The 16,366-nt window shown below is 36.0% G+C and overlaps 1 protein-coding gene across 2 annotated transcripts in view; it reads left to right on the top strand.

Annotated features, from left to right (window-relative positions):
• Window positions 1-6,102: 6,102 nt before the first annotated feature.
• Window positions 6,103-16,366, top strand: part of SOX30 (SRY-box 30) — a 35,619-nt gene continuing 25,355 nt past the window's right edge. For both annotated transcript variants that reach the window (XM_003782001.2, XM_012807788.2), the window contains exons 1-3: window positions 6,103-7,114; window positions 8,783-9,022; window positions 10,264-10,443. In XM_003782001.2, the coding sequence (XP_003782049.1) occupies window positions 6,103-7,114; window positions 8,783-9,022; window positions 10,264-10,443 (1,432 nt within the window). The remainder of the gene's footprint in view (window positions 7,115-8,782; window positions 9,023-10,263; window positions 10,444-16,366) is intronic.

Genomic DNA, 16,366 nt, shown 5'->3' on the forward strand with positions numbered 1-16,366 from the left:
AGTAAACATTTATCAGATCCACTGTAAAATCAAAAGATGACTTTCTGTGAATAGAAGTATTCCGTGGGTGGTGCCTGTGGCTCAAAAGAGTAGGGCACCAGCTCCATATGCTAAAGGTGGCAGGTTCAAATCCAGCCCTGGCCAAAACAACAACAACAAAAATAAAATAAAAACTGCAATAGAAGCGTTCTGATTGGTGCTCATATGTTCATTTTAGAAGACAAAAACTTTAAGACATCACAAATATATTCAAAGAATTAAAAATAAACAAATAGTAAATCTTAATAAATAGAAATATTAAAAGTTGAGTCTAGACCCAAAAAGTACAATTGAAATGAAAATTCCATCAAGACAGATAAACTTAGTAGCAGAATTGAGACAGAAAAAGAATCAGCAAGTTTGAAGATAAATCATTATAAATGATCCAATCTAAACAACAAAATTAAAAAGGATGGAATAAAAGTGAACAGAGCATTAGAGCATTGCAAAGTTAAGGATTCAAACACATGTTAATGGGAGTCCCATTAGAAGAGAAAGAAAATGGACCGAAAAAAATATTTGAGGAAATAATGGCTGATAACTTTACAAATTTGATCTTAAAAACACAAAGCAAAACAAGCAAGCAAACAAAAGAACAACTTACAAACCCAAGAACCTTAACAAAACCCTGGTAGGATAAATATACACAGAACCATAATTAACATACTATAATTAAACTGCTGAAAGACAGAAACAAAGGGAAAATTTGGAAGGCCGCATGAGAAAATGACTCATCCTGTGTGATGGTAACAAAAGTACAATTACTGACTTCTCAGAAACAAATTGAGTAATGAAATGACATATTCAAGGTGCTGAAAGAAGAAAGAAAAACAGCAAACCATGAATTCTATATCCAAAAAAACTAATCTTTTAAAGATAACAGTGAAACAGATATTTACAAATAACAAAACTGAGAAAGTTTGTTACTAGTAAACATACCTTTCAAAAAATATTAAAGGAACGATGCTGGACAGTGATTTGGATGTGCAGGAAGGAAAAAAGAGCATGAGAAACAGTAAATATGTGGCTAAATATAAATAATATAATTTTTTTCTCTTAATTTGTCTAAACATCACATTCTTTAAATCAATGAATGCATTACTCTGTTATGGTTTATTATAGACATAGTATGTATAAATGAAAATAATAGCATAAAGGCAGGAAGAAAACATGGAGTCCTATTGATGAAATACAGCTATCTTTGACCAGAATTAAGTCAGTATTAACCCGAAGAGGACTGTGGTATTTTAAAGATGTATGCACATGCTTGTGCACATGCAAACATACATACGTACGCACACTAAATCTCAAGAATTGGCTTTAAAAAATCAACAGAGTAATTTAAATGGTACACTAAAAAACGTTTGTATGACTAAAGTAGTATGGGAGAAACAAAGAAACAAAAAAAGCATAGAAAAGACAAATTTCAAAATAACATAAATCTAACTATATCAATAATTACATTAAATTTTACCAGACTAAAAATTCCAATCAATAGTCAGAGGTGATTAAAAGTATATTATGTCTATAGGGAAAACACTTTATATTTATTTATTTAATATTTATATATTTATGTATTTATTTATTTACTCTTACAGAGACGGGGTCTTGCTATGTTACCTAGGCTTGTCTCAAACTCCTGGACTCAACAGATCCTCCCACCTTAGGCTCTCAAGTAGCTGGGATTACAGGTGCATGCTGCTGCACCCAGCTTAGCATGTTGTATCGAAAAGGCAAAAGATAGAAAATAACAGAATAGGAAAATATATGTGAAGTATACGAGCAACTTATAAGAGATCTGGAGAGACTATATTAAAATATACTTTAATGCAAGAAACATCACTAGAAATTAAAAAGAATATTTCATAATGATAAAAGGGTTAATTCATTAAAAAGATATGACAATCATGAATATACTTGCACCTAACCAGAGAGCCCCAAAATACAAGAAGGAAAAATAGACAGAATGAAAAGGATTATTTAGTAATTATATGTAGTATTTGGATATTTCAGTATTTCTTTCTCACCAATTGGTAACATGACTAGATAGCAAATCAGAAAGGACATAGAATACTTGAGCAACGCTATCAATCAGCTAGAACACTCCACCCAACAACAGTAGAATATACATTCTTTTGAGGTACACATGAAACATTTTCCAGAATAGACAATATACAAGGTCATAAAACAAGGCATGGTTCTCTGACTGCAATGGGATTAAATTAGAAATCAATAGCAGAAGGAAATCTGGATGATCTTCATATAGTTTAAAATTAAACAACATGCTTTTAAATAACTGATAGGTCAAAAAAGAAATTACTATCTTTTACTGAATTAACATAAAATCTCAACATATCAAAATTAAGAGAATACAGGTAAAGCACTACATAGAGGGCAATAAATAGTTCTTTTTTTTTTTTGAGACAGAATCTCACTCCCCTCTGGGTAGCTCACAGAAACCTCAAACTCCTGGAGTCAAGCAATTCTCTTGCCTCAGCCTCCAGAGTAGCTGGGACTACAGGTGCCTGGCTAGTTTTTCTATTTTTAGCAGAGACAGGGTCTTGCTCTTGCTTAGGCTGGTCTTGAACTCCTGAGCTCAAGCAATCCTCCTGCCTTAGCCTCCCAAAGTGCTAGGATTACATGTGTGAACCACCACACTTCATCAATTAATAGTTTTAAAAATTTTTTAAAGGAGAAAGATTTAAAATCAATAATCTATAAAAATTAAGTAACTAAGCTTCCACCTTAAGAAACTAGAAAAAGAAGAGCCAAAGTAAGCAGAATTAAATGATAATAAAGATCATAGCAGAAATCAATAAAAAACAAATTAATAGAGAAAATCAATGAAAGTTATATAGATTCCTTGAAAAGATTTACGAGATTGATAAAATTTTGGCAAAATGACCAAGACAAAAGAAAGAAAACAGAAATTACCCAAAATTAGAAATGAAAGCAGAAACATTTTGAACCATACAGAAATTAAAAGAAATATTATGAACAACCTTATGGCAAGAATTTGTCAACTTAGATGAAATGGGCAAATTTGTAGACAGAAATTATCAAAGTTGCCTCAAGAAGAAAAATAAAGCTTACTAGATCTATATCAAGTAAAGAAATTAAATTAAATTACTAAAAAATCATTCTATAAACAAAAGTCCAGGACTAAAGGGCTTTACCAGTAAAATAATAATACCAAAAATTTTATAAACTAATTCAAACACAAAACTTTTCAAAAGCAGAAGAGAAGGGAATACTTTCAGCTCACTTTACCCTAATACCAAAACCACAAAGATAATTCAAGAATTATAGACGAATACTCATGAGTATAAATTCTTAAAATAATAGCAAATTACATCCACTAATATATAAAAAAATTATACACTATGACCAAGTGGAATTTATTCCAGGAATGTATGTTAGTTAGACATCTGAATATGAATTAATATGATACACATAATATGATACACAATAAAATAAAGCAAGAGTCAGCAAATTATGGCCCATAGGCCAAACTGGCATGCATTTTGTTTTTGTAAATAAAACTTTTTTTTGAAGGAAACATAGCCAAGCACATTAATTTACATTTTGTCTATACTTGTTTTCATGCTGTAAAAGTAGATTTTATTGGTTACAACAGAGCTCATATGGATCACAGAGACAAAAATATTTGCTATGTAGCCTTTTCTGGAAAATTTTTCTGACCCTTAGAATAAAGAAGAAAGCCATCTAGTCATCTCTTATAGATACAGAAAAAGCATTGATAAAAGTAAACTATTATTAATGATAACACTCTCAATAAATGAGGAATAGAAAACAAACATTCTTAATTTGATAAAAGGCAACTACATAAACCTACAACTAACTAAACACTTTCTCCCTAAGATTGAGTTTAAAGGAAGGATATCCACTCTCTCCACTTCTATTCAACATTGGAGTGGAAGTTCTAGACCAAGTAATAAGGCAACAAAATAAGAATATAAAAATCACCATACAATTCAACTAGAAAGGAAATTAAGAAAACAATTATAGTTAAAATAGTTCCAAAAAAGAATAAAGTATCCAGAAACAAATGTAATGAAAGACCTGCAGAACTTTTTTGCTGAAAATTATAAATCGATGTCCAAAAAAAGACCTAAATAAATGGACGTATGTTCTGTACTCACAAATTGGAAGATTCAATATTGTTAATATTGAATCAATATTGTTGATAAATGAGTTGATAACTATTTTTTTACATTCAAGTCTTTATTTGCAATATAGTAAATGTTGATGGACAAAATCCACTAAACAAAAGCGCTTTGGGATCATCAATAGTTTCTATTTATTTATTTGATTGAAATGGAGTTTGAGAACCATTGCCCTTGTCTACCTGCCAGGTGCAAGAACACCTGTTTACCGCATTTAGCAGAACATTAGAATTAAATTTAAAATGATCTTGTTTTAAAGATAAAACAAGATAAAGACAAGATAAAACAAACTTGTCTTGGTTGCAAATATCATTTACTTGAAGATAAGGCCACAGTTTTTGATCAGGATGTCATTGAGAAACATAGCAAATTTTAATATAAGATTTCTTTTTGATTTTCTTGGTGATGTTTAATGGAAATAGACACATTCCTAGTAAAGGTAGAGGCATAAACATGGGCAGGAATTTGGAGAATTACCTACCAAAAGAGTAAGCCCTTAATATAGCTAGTGATTATCACTGTTTTATTATCAGACTATGGCAGTCTTTATTCATTTATTTATTCAACAAGTTAGTTATTGAATGCTTTCTTTATGTCACAATGATTAGCAAAACATAAGCAATTCTGCCTTCAAAGACTTCTTTATTCAAGTGGGAGAGCTGGTAGAATAATCATATAAATAAATATATAATTGAAAATCGTGGTAAGTACTTTAAATGAAGTGATGGAAGTATGAGTAGATAAAGGAAATTTGATTTGATTTAGAGATAGCTTCTCTGAAGAAGTACCAGGTGAGCAACACTTTCAAAAATGAACAGGAGGGCTTAAAATACACCAAGGAAGAAACAGCATTCTGGGCATGTTCAAAGGCCCCATGGCAGAAACATAATGTAAGACCAGTGAGGCTCCAGCCCAAAGAGCCAGGGTTAGACTGGTAAGAAGTACTGGATAGAACCCAAGGTATTCATGGATTTATATGCTTTGCCAAGGATTTCAGACTTTGTCCTGAGATTGGTGTGGAACCATGGAGATGTAGGAAAAAGGGGTATAACAGTACTAAAGTTGTATTTTTGAAATATTACTGGCAGCTGGAGTGTGGTAGGACAAGGGTGAAAATTAGAGAGACTACAGGGCTAAGGCAGTATCAAGATGGATGAAAGACTATGGATGCTTGGAAAAGGTAACTGCAATGGAGTCCAAAAGAACTGGATGAATTTGGAGGTTATTACGTGGTGATTAACGACAAGTTTAACTAGCACAGTAAAAGCAAAAAGTCGAAGACCTTTCCCAGCAAGAACAACTAATTGGGTTATTGAGAGGTTACAAAAATTTCCCCACACCCCTCAGCAAACACTCGCCGCCCCTGGTGATGCTCAGGGATGATGGAGTATTCAGGCTGCGCAAAGAGCTAGCACAAGGTTCCCCAGACAGAGAAAGAGGCTCACAACTTTGTCCCCGGGAGGTCACTGGCATGGAACCACACAGTTTCCTGGGCAACGCCATTGTCAGGAGCTCTGGGCGGGGGAGGGGTAACTAAGGACAACGGCCGGAAGAGAATTCCGGAAAAGAGGAAGAGTCAGAGGGGGAAAATGGCCAACACGCGCCACAGCCCCCACCACCGCGAGTGATTCGAAGGCTCAGCACGAGGCGAGAGAGGAGGGCGGGCCGGAGAACGCGCTTGTGATTGGCAGGCTGGTCCGGGACGATTGTGATTGGGCAAGGCCGAGACGGCGGGCTGCCCTTTGAACCGCGTAGGGTTCTGGGTAGCAAAAGCCTTAGAAGGGTCTTAACCGAAAGGGGGAGGGGGAAGGCAGCCAACAAACGGCTGAGCTCACAATCCCGGCTGGGACACAGGCCGGGCCGTCCCCCTCCCCCCATGGAGAGAGCCAGGCCAGAGCCGTCGCCTCAGCCGCGCCAACTGCCACGGGTGACTCCGCCGCGTCCGCTGCGTCCCGCTCCGCCTCCGCTGCCGGTCGAGGGCACCTCCTTTCGGGCCGCGGCCGGCGAGCCACCTCCGTCGCCACCCCACCTGTGTGCGGCCGCCATTGCGACCGTGGCCTCGTCGTGCCCGGAGGCCCCAGCGTCGGGCGTACAGCCCATGGCTCGGCGGCTGCTGCAGATGAAGCCTGAGCAGGTGCTGCTGTTGCCCTCAGGGCCACCACTGTCTCAGGCCAGGGATGACAGCGCCGCCGCCTCACCCGCGCAGGCGCGGCTACTGCCGCTGAGGCCTGAGCTGCTGCTGCTGCCGCCACCGCCCGTGTCCGAGGGCGCCCCCTGCAGGCCCGAGTTGCTCCCGGTGCAACCCCGGGCGCTGCATGTTAAGGCCGAGAAGCAGGATCCTGGGCTCGGCTCCGAACTGTCCGCAGGGCCTGGGAGAGCCTTCGAGGCGGGCCCCAGAGCCTCCAGAGCGGCCAAGGTGGAAGGTCCTGGGCTGGCCCTCCTAGACAGCCGCCGTGGGGACGCGAAGAAGGGAAAGCTGGAGCCAGAGGAGGTTATGAGGGACGTGGCGAAAGGCAGCGAAGGCAAAAGCCTGGCAGCCGTCCGAGAAGGAATCATCAAAACGGAGGAGCTCGAGAGACTCCCCGAGGACTGCAGGCTCAGCACGGAGTTGGCGTCCAATGGCCTGGTTCATGGTAGCAAGGAGGTCATCTTGGCCCAGCCGTCCAGCGCCTTTGGGCCACACCAGCAAGACCTCAGGATCCCTTTGACTCTCCACACCGTCCCCCCTGGGGCCCGGATCCAATTTCAGGGACCTCCACCTTCAGAGCTGATAAGATTGACCAAGGTCCCCCTGACACCAGTGCCTATTAAAATGCAATCTTTACTGGAGCCTTCTGTAAAAATTGAAACCAAAGATGTCCCACTCACCGTCCTTCCCTCAGACGCAGGTATTAGACAGCAGGGGAGTCTGGTTTTCAAAACTTCGTCTGTGTTGCCCCATAGCTGACATGTCAGCAGTTCAGAAGCCTAAACTAGAAAAATAAAATCATGGAACTGATTCTTTTCAGGGCAAAGTCTGCGCAGGTATCACTTCTGATTGACTTGTACATACATATACCAGTAAAATACACTAACATGTTCAAGATTACCAAACATTTTTTAAAAAATCTGTTTTAAGGCCCAGTAAATGATGAGATTTTGATATGACTAATTTTTATACCATCAAATAGCAATGTTCTTCCAAGACAACACAAAGCCATCAGTTTATATGCTACAAATAATCAGGGTTAAAAAAATAACATAGTAGCTCATTGCTTTTATGTGTATCAAAAAATACAAGAAATAATCGTGTTTAATGAAAAACGTTATAAACAGGAAAGTTTATACCAAGTATAAAGATTATCTTCTTAAAAATAAGCAGTTAATTTTTTTAGGATAGAGTTATATGATTAAATGTAACTCTGTAGTTATTGTTTTAAAAAGCTAAGGATTTATGGAAATATTGAAAGTGAAAATATTGTAGAATAAGCTAGAAAATTGTTCTTAAAGAAATAACTTAAAAAAGTAACTATGGCTATAGCAGTAACAACTACAAATAGATATTTCTGTACAATATTTCCAAATATATAGTTAGCAAATTCTTATTTTAAGATTTAGTTCAGACCGAAAACAGTTTGCCAATGAATGTCTTGGAAAGTCATATTAATCTTTAGTTTATGTATTTCATTAACTTTCATGTTTATTGTTTTTGCTTTTATTTTCTTTACTGATTCATCCTTTTACTCTGTCCCCTTGTTTTTATCTTTGCTAGTGTTTAGACTGTTTCCATTTTATAAAAGAAAAAAAGAAAGCTTTCTTTATACTACATATTTCATCCTTACATTTAAAACAATTTTACATACGAAGTAATACTAAGAATGAAACAATATAAGAACTTCATAGACAGTTATTTTTGATAAACCATGTAAAAGAGATGTGAATTTAGACATAATTATTGTAATTTCACCTGGCTCTGTGGCTTTGAAAAAGTCACTTTTATTATTTTTCTTTTATTTTTTTCTCTGAACATGGAACTAGCATTGATGACTCACCTTGGTAGGAACTTCACCTTCACAGCGAAATACAACCAATATAGTATTATAATATTATAAATATTTTCCCTTGAAAGAACACTACGTCACCATGTAAATGAGTTCCTTTAAACGTTTAGGGAACACCTACCTGGTGCTAGGATTATTGTCATGAGTTAGTCATAGTTCCTGCCCCCTAATGATAGAATATTTTTCATAGGAAATAAACTAAATGTTAATTATTGTTAGAGGTAATAATAAATCTCAAGCAATAAGCCAATAATTTTCTGTGTCTTCAATGTTACAATTTCCATGTCTTCAACAATATTATTCTGTTTGAAGAAAATGAGTCATTCTAAACTACAGTTTAGAATGCTGAATTGAGGGGTTACAAGGAATTCTGGAATATTGGCAGTTCTTTGGCTATAGTGAAGTGTATATTTTCTCCAGATATTTAAAAAATAAGTATAGGTGGAGGTGCACTTCATTTTAAAACTGTGTGTGTGTGTGGCACATTAATTTAGTCTCTTAATTTTTGTCATGTAGGAATACCAGATACTCCCTTCAGTAAGGACAGAAATGGTCATGTGAAGCGACCCATGAATGCATTTATGGTTTGGGCAAGGATCCACCGGCCAGCACTAGCCAAAGCTAACCCAGCAGCCAACAATGCAGAAATCAGTGTCCAGCTCGGGTTAGAGTGGAACAAACTTAGTGAAGAACAAAAGAAACCCTATTATGATGAAGCACAAAAGATTAAAGAAAAGCACAGAGAGGAATTTCCTGGTAATCAAATAAAATGAACAAAGCTTTTAAAAATTTTTTAAAAATTAATTTATTTAGATAAAGATTAGGTTAGGTTGAGATTGAAAGACAAAAATGTGTAAATTTTTTTCTAATCTGATATGTACAATAAAGAGAATAATGACTAATAGTAATAATTGAAATGATATTGGGCATAAGTTTCCTTAAGTAGAACCAAGTAAGGGGATATCTGGTCTCATATTTACTAATTAATACAAACTAGGGGACCTATAGTTTTATTGTGATTTTGCTTAAATACAGAGCTATGAATTTAATGTAGGTAAATCTTTAGATTTCTAGGCTATAATTTTATAAATATACTAGAAATGTTAAAAATACAGCAACAGAAAAAGATATGATGTATACAAAGATGAGAATCAAACATTAATACCATGTTCCATTTTAATATTATATGGTGGTCAGAACACAGTTCTATCTTAGAATGGATAGATTTATCCCCATCATGATATAGTATTAGTCTGTTTTCAGCAGTGAGGACATTGAGATTAAACTTGGGAAAATGCACAGCATTTAGCCAACATGATTGTGCATGGTGGAAAAAAAAATTTTTTTTCCTACAATATGAGAAGAAAAGTTGTAGGAGGGAAGATCAGGGGCAGCATGTACAGGGAACCAGTGATTCTTCTAGTTATGCAGTGGGCTACCATTGCCCTAACTCCTGACTTTGGAAGGAAATGGAGGTATTTTGGACTCAGACATTGCCAAATCTAGGAGAGTGACTCTTCCTGAACTAGGCATAAAAATAGTGACTGGTCATTAGTGACCATGGCATTGTAAGATACAAACAATTGTATCTTATAGAAAGCGAGGAAACAGGAAGAGATGAATAATATCATAGTGGGAAACTGTTTTATAGGTAGAAGAAAGGCTTTGGAATTTAAGCTTAATGACTTGGATGTCAGTTCTACAACAGATTCAATTATATGTCGTTAAATGTAGGGCATTTGACCTTCCTCTTCCTTTGAATGATGAGTTACAACACTGGCCACAAGTTAGGAGCTATATGGGTTTGTATGTTAAAATAACACAGTGGACAAGTCATTCACAGAAATAGCATCATAGTCTTGGAAAAGATACTTTAGGCAATAACTTATTTTCTAATAAACTGTGAAGTGCTTTGCATTTTAAGTATGAAAAGAACTATTTAAAAGCTAAATAGGGTCTATACATTTATATTAAAAATAGTTTATCTTCTTCTATAGGTTGGGTTTATCAGCCTCGTCCAGGGAAGCGAAAACGCTTCCCTCTAAGTGTTTCCAATGTATTTTCTGGTACCACACAGAATATCATCTCTACAAATCCTACAACAATTTATCCTTATCGTTCACCTACCTACTCTGTGGTAATTCCCAGCCTCCAGAACACCATCACTCATCCAGTTGGTGAGTTGGTTTTAATGTAGATTATTATTTTTTTCTGATAGCTGCATGAAATTTTACCTTTTAAGTTGAAATTTTCTTTCTGTTAGACTTAATAATTTGGAACAATAATATCAAGAAAAACATCAAGATGAGAGGTAGTGAGAACATTAAATAGGAAAAAGAAGAATTTCAGTAGACATCCTTGGTTTGCCAGAGTAGCAAATAATCATGTCTGAAACCTCAGACCTTTTAAGCAAATCAGGATGAGCCCATAGATCAGACAGATAATGCAGGAAATGACTAAGGTAATTCAATAGGAAATAGGAGTGTCTTTTCACTATCAGCATAAAAGAATGCCTGGCTAATGGAGTATGAGGCATCCTGTCCTGGAACTTAGTAATAACACTGATCTGTTAAGACCATTCTCTGACTGCTGTAGAAAAGCAGTGGAAGTAATCTATTTTCTACCAAATATTTGTCTGATTAGTTATTTTGTCTCTCCCTAAATTTCTCCCCCATTATCAGTTCATTACAACATTCCTGTTTGTCAGTTTTAAGAACGAAAAATTGAGAAACAAGTATCTTAAAAACTTGTTATAGGGCCATCCATCATTAGTTTGTTTTACTAGAAACTATTTTAACAACCTTGCTTTAATACTGGAAGACTTTCTGGAAGACTTTCTGGAAGAACTTCATACATTCACTACCTGCTATCCCTTGTCTTGAACTACTTAGGACAAAACTACTATTTTTTCTGATTTCTACTTGATCAAATCCTTCTGATTATAAAGCCACTCCAATGAGATGAGAGGTTTAGATATTTTGGAAATTGACTTATTAGAAGCTTGTGCATTTTCAGTATTTTTTTTTTTTTTTTTTTTGCAGTTTTTGGCCAGGGTCGGGTTTGAACCTGCCACCTCCCGTATATGGGGCTGCCCTACTCCTTTGAGCCACAGGCACCACCCACATTTTCTGTGTTTTTTATGTCTCATTTTAGCAATCAATAGTGATAAAGCCATATATGTTATTTATGATTTCTGTTTGCATAATATGATCTTCTTTTTAATCATTTTTCCAAGACCTTGTTTACATCTTCCTCTATCCACTGTTCAATGCTATATGTTTTCTCTTCCCAGAAACAGATAAATCAATGTTCTTATTTAAAGCAGCTGACATTTTGTGTAATATATCAATTTTAAGCCATTCTCAGAAAAGATATGTTGTGGGTAGAAACTGGAAGATTTTTCTTCTAGTGTTGGTAGGGTTCTTACATCCATTCTGTTGTATTTAAATATGATGTGCAGGCCAGGAAAGGTGGCTCACACCTGTAATCCTAGCAATCTGGGAGGCCAAAATGGGTAGATTGCTTGTACTCAGGAGTTTGAGATTAGCCTGAGCAAGAATGTCTCTACTGAAAATAGAAAAATCAGCTGGGTGTGGTGGTGGGCACCTGTAGTCCCAGCTATTTGGAAGGCTGAGGTAAGAGGATTGCTCAAGCCCAAGAGTTTGAGATTACTGTGAGCTAAGATGATGCCAAGGCCCTCTATCCAGGGCAAGAGAGTGAGACTCTATCTCAAAATAAATAAATAACAAATAAATCAATAAACAAATATGATGTGCAGAATTATAGGAAGCATTTCAGAGCTACACACAACAGTAATCAAATCTAAGATAAGGTGATGATTTTTTACTGTCTATTTTTTAAGTAATATCCATTATTTCTGGTGATATCTAATGTCAATAAAGATTTCTTTCTTGAATCTCAAATGATAAACGGAGAACATTATAGGCACAATTTGGAAATCATTTATATATATATATTTATATATATATTATTCATTTCTTTATTTTGAGACAGAGTCTCACTTTGTCACCCTTGGGAGAGTACTATAGCATCATAGCTCATAGCAACCTCAAATTCTCGGGCTCAAGTGATCTTTTTGCTTCAGCCTCCTGAGACGATAGGTGTCCACCACAAGGCCCAACTAATTTTGGAGATGGGGGTTTCGCTCTTACTCAGGCTGGTCTTAAACTCACGATTTCAAGCCATCACCTGCCTTGATCTCCCAGAGTGCTAAGATTACAGGCGTGAGCCACCACACCTGGCCTAGATATGTATCTTAATAATAAATGATGGAACTTAACTACTACTATGCTGCCTTATCATACAACTTTGAAATATGTTCTTTTAGTTTGTTCTCATCAGCTTGACATTATATTATAAAGAGGAGTTAGTATCACTTAGAAATTTCACTGTCTATTTCACATTCTCAGTCATTCAGAATATGAAAATTATTAAGTAAGAATTATTTAAATAATTAGTAAATAATTCCCTTGGGAAATCATGGTTTTAATCTCTTATCATCTACAGATATTATTTTTTATACCTTACTTTGTTATTTCTCTCAATTTTATATTCTAAGTATAAAGTTATAGTAATTTTGTTTTTAAACATACTCACTTTATTCCCATGGAAGAAAAGTACCAAGGTAGAAAGGTATGATTTTCTCTTATTAAAAGAATTTATCTTTTTTCTAAAAAGTTTTGTGCATTAATATGGATGATACTATATAGATTTTGGTATCTTTTCAGATACAGAAAATATACTCACTAAGCTAGAGTTTTCAAGGTCATCACTTCCAATAGTTGGAAGTTATATTGACTTTCAAAAAAAATCTCTGGTAGAGGCCATTGGTACCTACTTTATCTAACATTTTGTCAGTTCTGCCCTTGAGTTTTCTTTTTTACAATTCTTGGGTGAATACCACCTAAGACCTATTTATATTCATTTTGTCAAGTTGGATTAGAATATTCTTTGAAATTGCTGTTATACTGTAGTTGCTCTAATTCTTTCCAATTCTTTGAAAATTAATTAGGGTTCAGAAATCTTCAGGTCTTCTTTAGGGGGAAGGTGTTTATTGACTCTGTCTGTTCTCTTTTTAGTTGCCTCTTTTACTGTAAGGACTAAATAATTCCACTGATTCTCTTCTTTCTGTTAAAGTATTTAGTGTCAGTATTGGCTGTAAGGCCTCTCAGATGTGGCTCTTTCAGTTTTCCTTTGGACTTCCTAATTTTTACCTGTGTGTGTCTGACTTACCATACTTGGGCCAATTTATGACATTTGGGACAAACTTATGATGGATTTTCTTTGATTTGGCCAGTTGGTGATAGCAACTTTCCAATTTTCTGATTTTGAGGTACACTTTTAAAAAAATCAAACTTAATTTCATTTTACTTTGTATTCTATTAAACCTGTTTGTTCTAATAAACAGTCAATTGTTCTGTACCAGATCTTCTTTTTGAAATCTGGCAGTGTAATTGGGTATTCTCCCATTTCAGTTGAATATTTCTATGTTAGAAATATTCCAGGGCTGTATTTTCATGCCTGCCTATCTGCCGCCTCTACCACCTGATGTTTATTTAGTACATACTGTGAGCCAAACTCTACTAGGAACAAAATATAAAACTGTTTTTACTGTTTCTGCCATCTAAAATTTCAGAAGTAAAAAAAAAAAAAGAAATACATAATCATAATGGTTGCACAACACTTTGAATATGATTAATGACATTGAATTATATACTTAAATGTGGTTAAAATGGCATATTTTATTCTACTTACGTTTTACCACAATAAAAAGTAAAAAAAATAAAAATAAATAAAAATAAAATTTCAGAAGGTAGTTATAGAAATGATAGTTACAAATACAGCTGTTTTTAGTATTTCTTTGATGGAATCTATAGTACGTTTTTTGGCTGGTATTATTTTTATGTCCAATGCATTGTATTTACTGTTTGTCTCACATTTAATGGCATATCCCAAGCTTTTCTCCTGTTTCTAGTTTCTGAAAGTGCTAATCCAATTGTGATGGTCCACAATTCCCTTTAAATATCTTTGACCACATGTCTTTGATGCCAGCTATGCCAGTATTCCCATTTTATATTAGCATTCAAATTCATTTAAAGGCTTATAGAACTTTTGTAAAAGCTACATTTATTTTAGCCTGACTTTCAAATGTCACTTTGTACATATATGAATTTTCTTTTTTTGAGACAGAGTCTCACTATGTTGCCCTCTGTAGAGTGCTGTGATGTCATAGCTTCTCAAACTCTTGGGCTTAAGCAATTCTCTTGCCCTCAGCCTTCCAAGTAGCTGGAACTATAGGTGCCCGCCACAATGCCTAGCTATTTGTTGTTGTAGTTGTTGTTGTTGTTTAGCTGGTGCTGGGTTTGAATCTGCCAGCCCCAGTGTATGTGATTGGCACCATAACCACTGTGCCACAGGCGCTGAGCCCATAAATGAATTTTCTAGTTAAATTATTTTGTTCATTTCATATCTCAAGCCTGAAATTGGCTTTCCTTATTGTATCTTAATTCAGTTGACTTCTTTCACTCTTCTATAAATTTTCTATAAACTTTTAGTTCAAAAAATGTTTTCTACTTTTTTTTTGGTAGAAGACATGCCATTTTATTTTGCCCACCTCTTCTTACTCAAAACAAAAGAAAACAAAAACTTCCATGATTCTGATACTGTTATAATCCCTCCAAAAGCTGGTATTCTTATTCCAGCCTTAGGTCCATCTCAGCAGAGTACTATGTCCATAGAACTTAAATCTGGCTTAAAAATTCCTCAAGAAGCAATGGCTCTTTATTGTAAGTTTTCTTGAGGGGGCAGGGAAGGAGCAATTACATGGTTCAACACACAGAGTAAGTCTTCTTGAGGCTCCTCATTACTGTTGTTTCTTCCCAGAGCCCTACTTTTCTTAGTGATTGACTAACTATCCTTCCCAATTCTCAGTTCCCCACGTGGCTGTTTCTTGCTCCTTTCTCTTTCCTTTCTTTCTCTGTCCTCAGCCACATACTGGACTTCCTCTCTTTATTACCTCTGTAAAGTTTTTTCTTGTAGAAAAATTTTGTCTGTCCTCAGCTTCTGCCGTTCCCTGCTCCCTCACTATTTAGTCACACAACAAAAGCCCAGTTGCACCCTTCATCCATTCAGCACATGTAATGGATTCTTCCTCTTTGGGAGTGGGTGGTAAGAGATATGCAGGAGTTATTTAAAACTATATTTTTATTTTTATCTTGTCTTTGTTTTATATGTATAAATAATATATAACATATTAATAGAAATATATGTAATAGATCTAAAATTCTGCTCTTCACGTAATGATTAGATAATTCTAGCTGCTTTAACAAGTTCTGATCTAAAGTATAGAGGTTTAAACACGATTAAAGCATATTTTTGCCCATGTAAATTTAATTGTTCTCTTCCAAAAGGCGATTTATGGATCCAGGCTTCTACCCGTAACTTTGCTGCCTTTAATATGTGGCATCCAAGGCCGTTGTATTGGTTGCAGAGATCTGCAAAGGGGAAAGAACATGGAGGATCATGTGTGTCTTTCATGTATCAGTCTCAGTTCCAAAAGTGATGCATATTGCTTCTACTTAGATTTTATTGGGTGGCCCTTCCCCACATGGTCACTCCTAACCGTAAGGAAAGCTGGGAAATGCAATCTATCTATGTGCTAGAAGAAAACAGGTGATTGGCTAGTTTCTACCATACTCTACGGTTGGATACATTAGAGCTTTGCTTTTTTGTAAGTCTTCCTTTATTTTTAATTTTTTTCATAAGTCTTCCTTATTACTTGAAAGTTTATCAGAGGTAGCTGGATGTTTCATACTTTATTTATTTATTTATTTTTTTGAGCTAGAGCCTCAAGCTGTTGCCCTGGGTAGGGTGCTGTGGCATCACAGCTCACAGTAACCTCCAACTCCTGGGCTCAAGCGAGTCTCCTGCCTCCGCCTCCCAAATAGCTGGGACCACAGGCACCCACTACAATGCCTGGCTATTTTTTTGTTTGTTTGTTTGTTTTTTGGTTGCAGCCATCATTGTTGTTTGGCAGCCCAGGCTGGATTCGAACCCACCACTGTAGGTGTGTGTGGCTAG

Source organism: Otolemur garnettii, unplaced genomic scaffold (genome assembly GCF_000181295.1).
Source record: "Otolemur garnettii isolate 467f Iridium unplaced genomic scaffold, OtoGar3 scaffold00003, whole genome shotgun sequence".
In the NCBI taxonomy this organism is placed as follows: domain Eukaryota; kingdom Metazoa; phylum Chordata; class Mammalia; order Primates; family Galagidae; genus Otolemur; species Otolemur garnettii.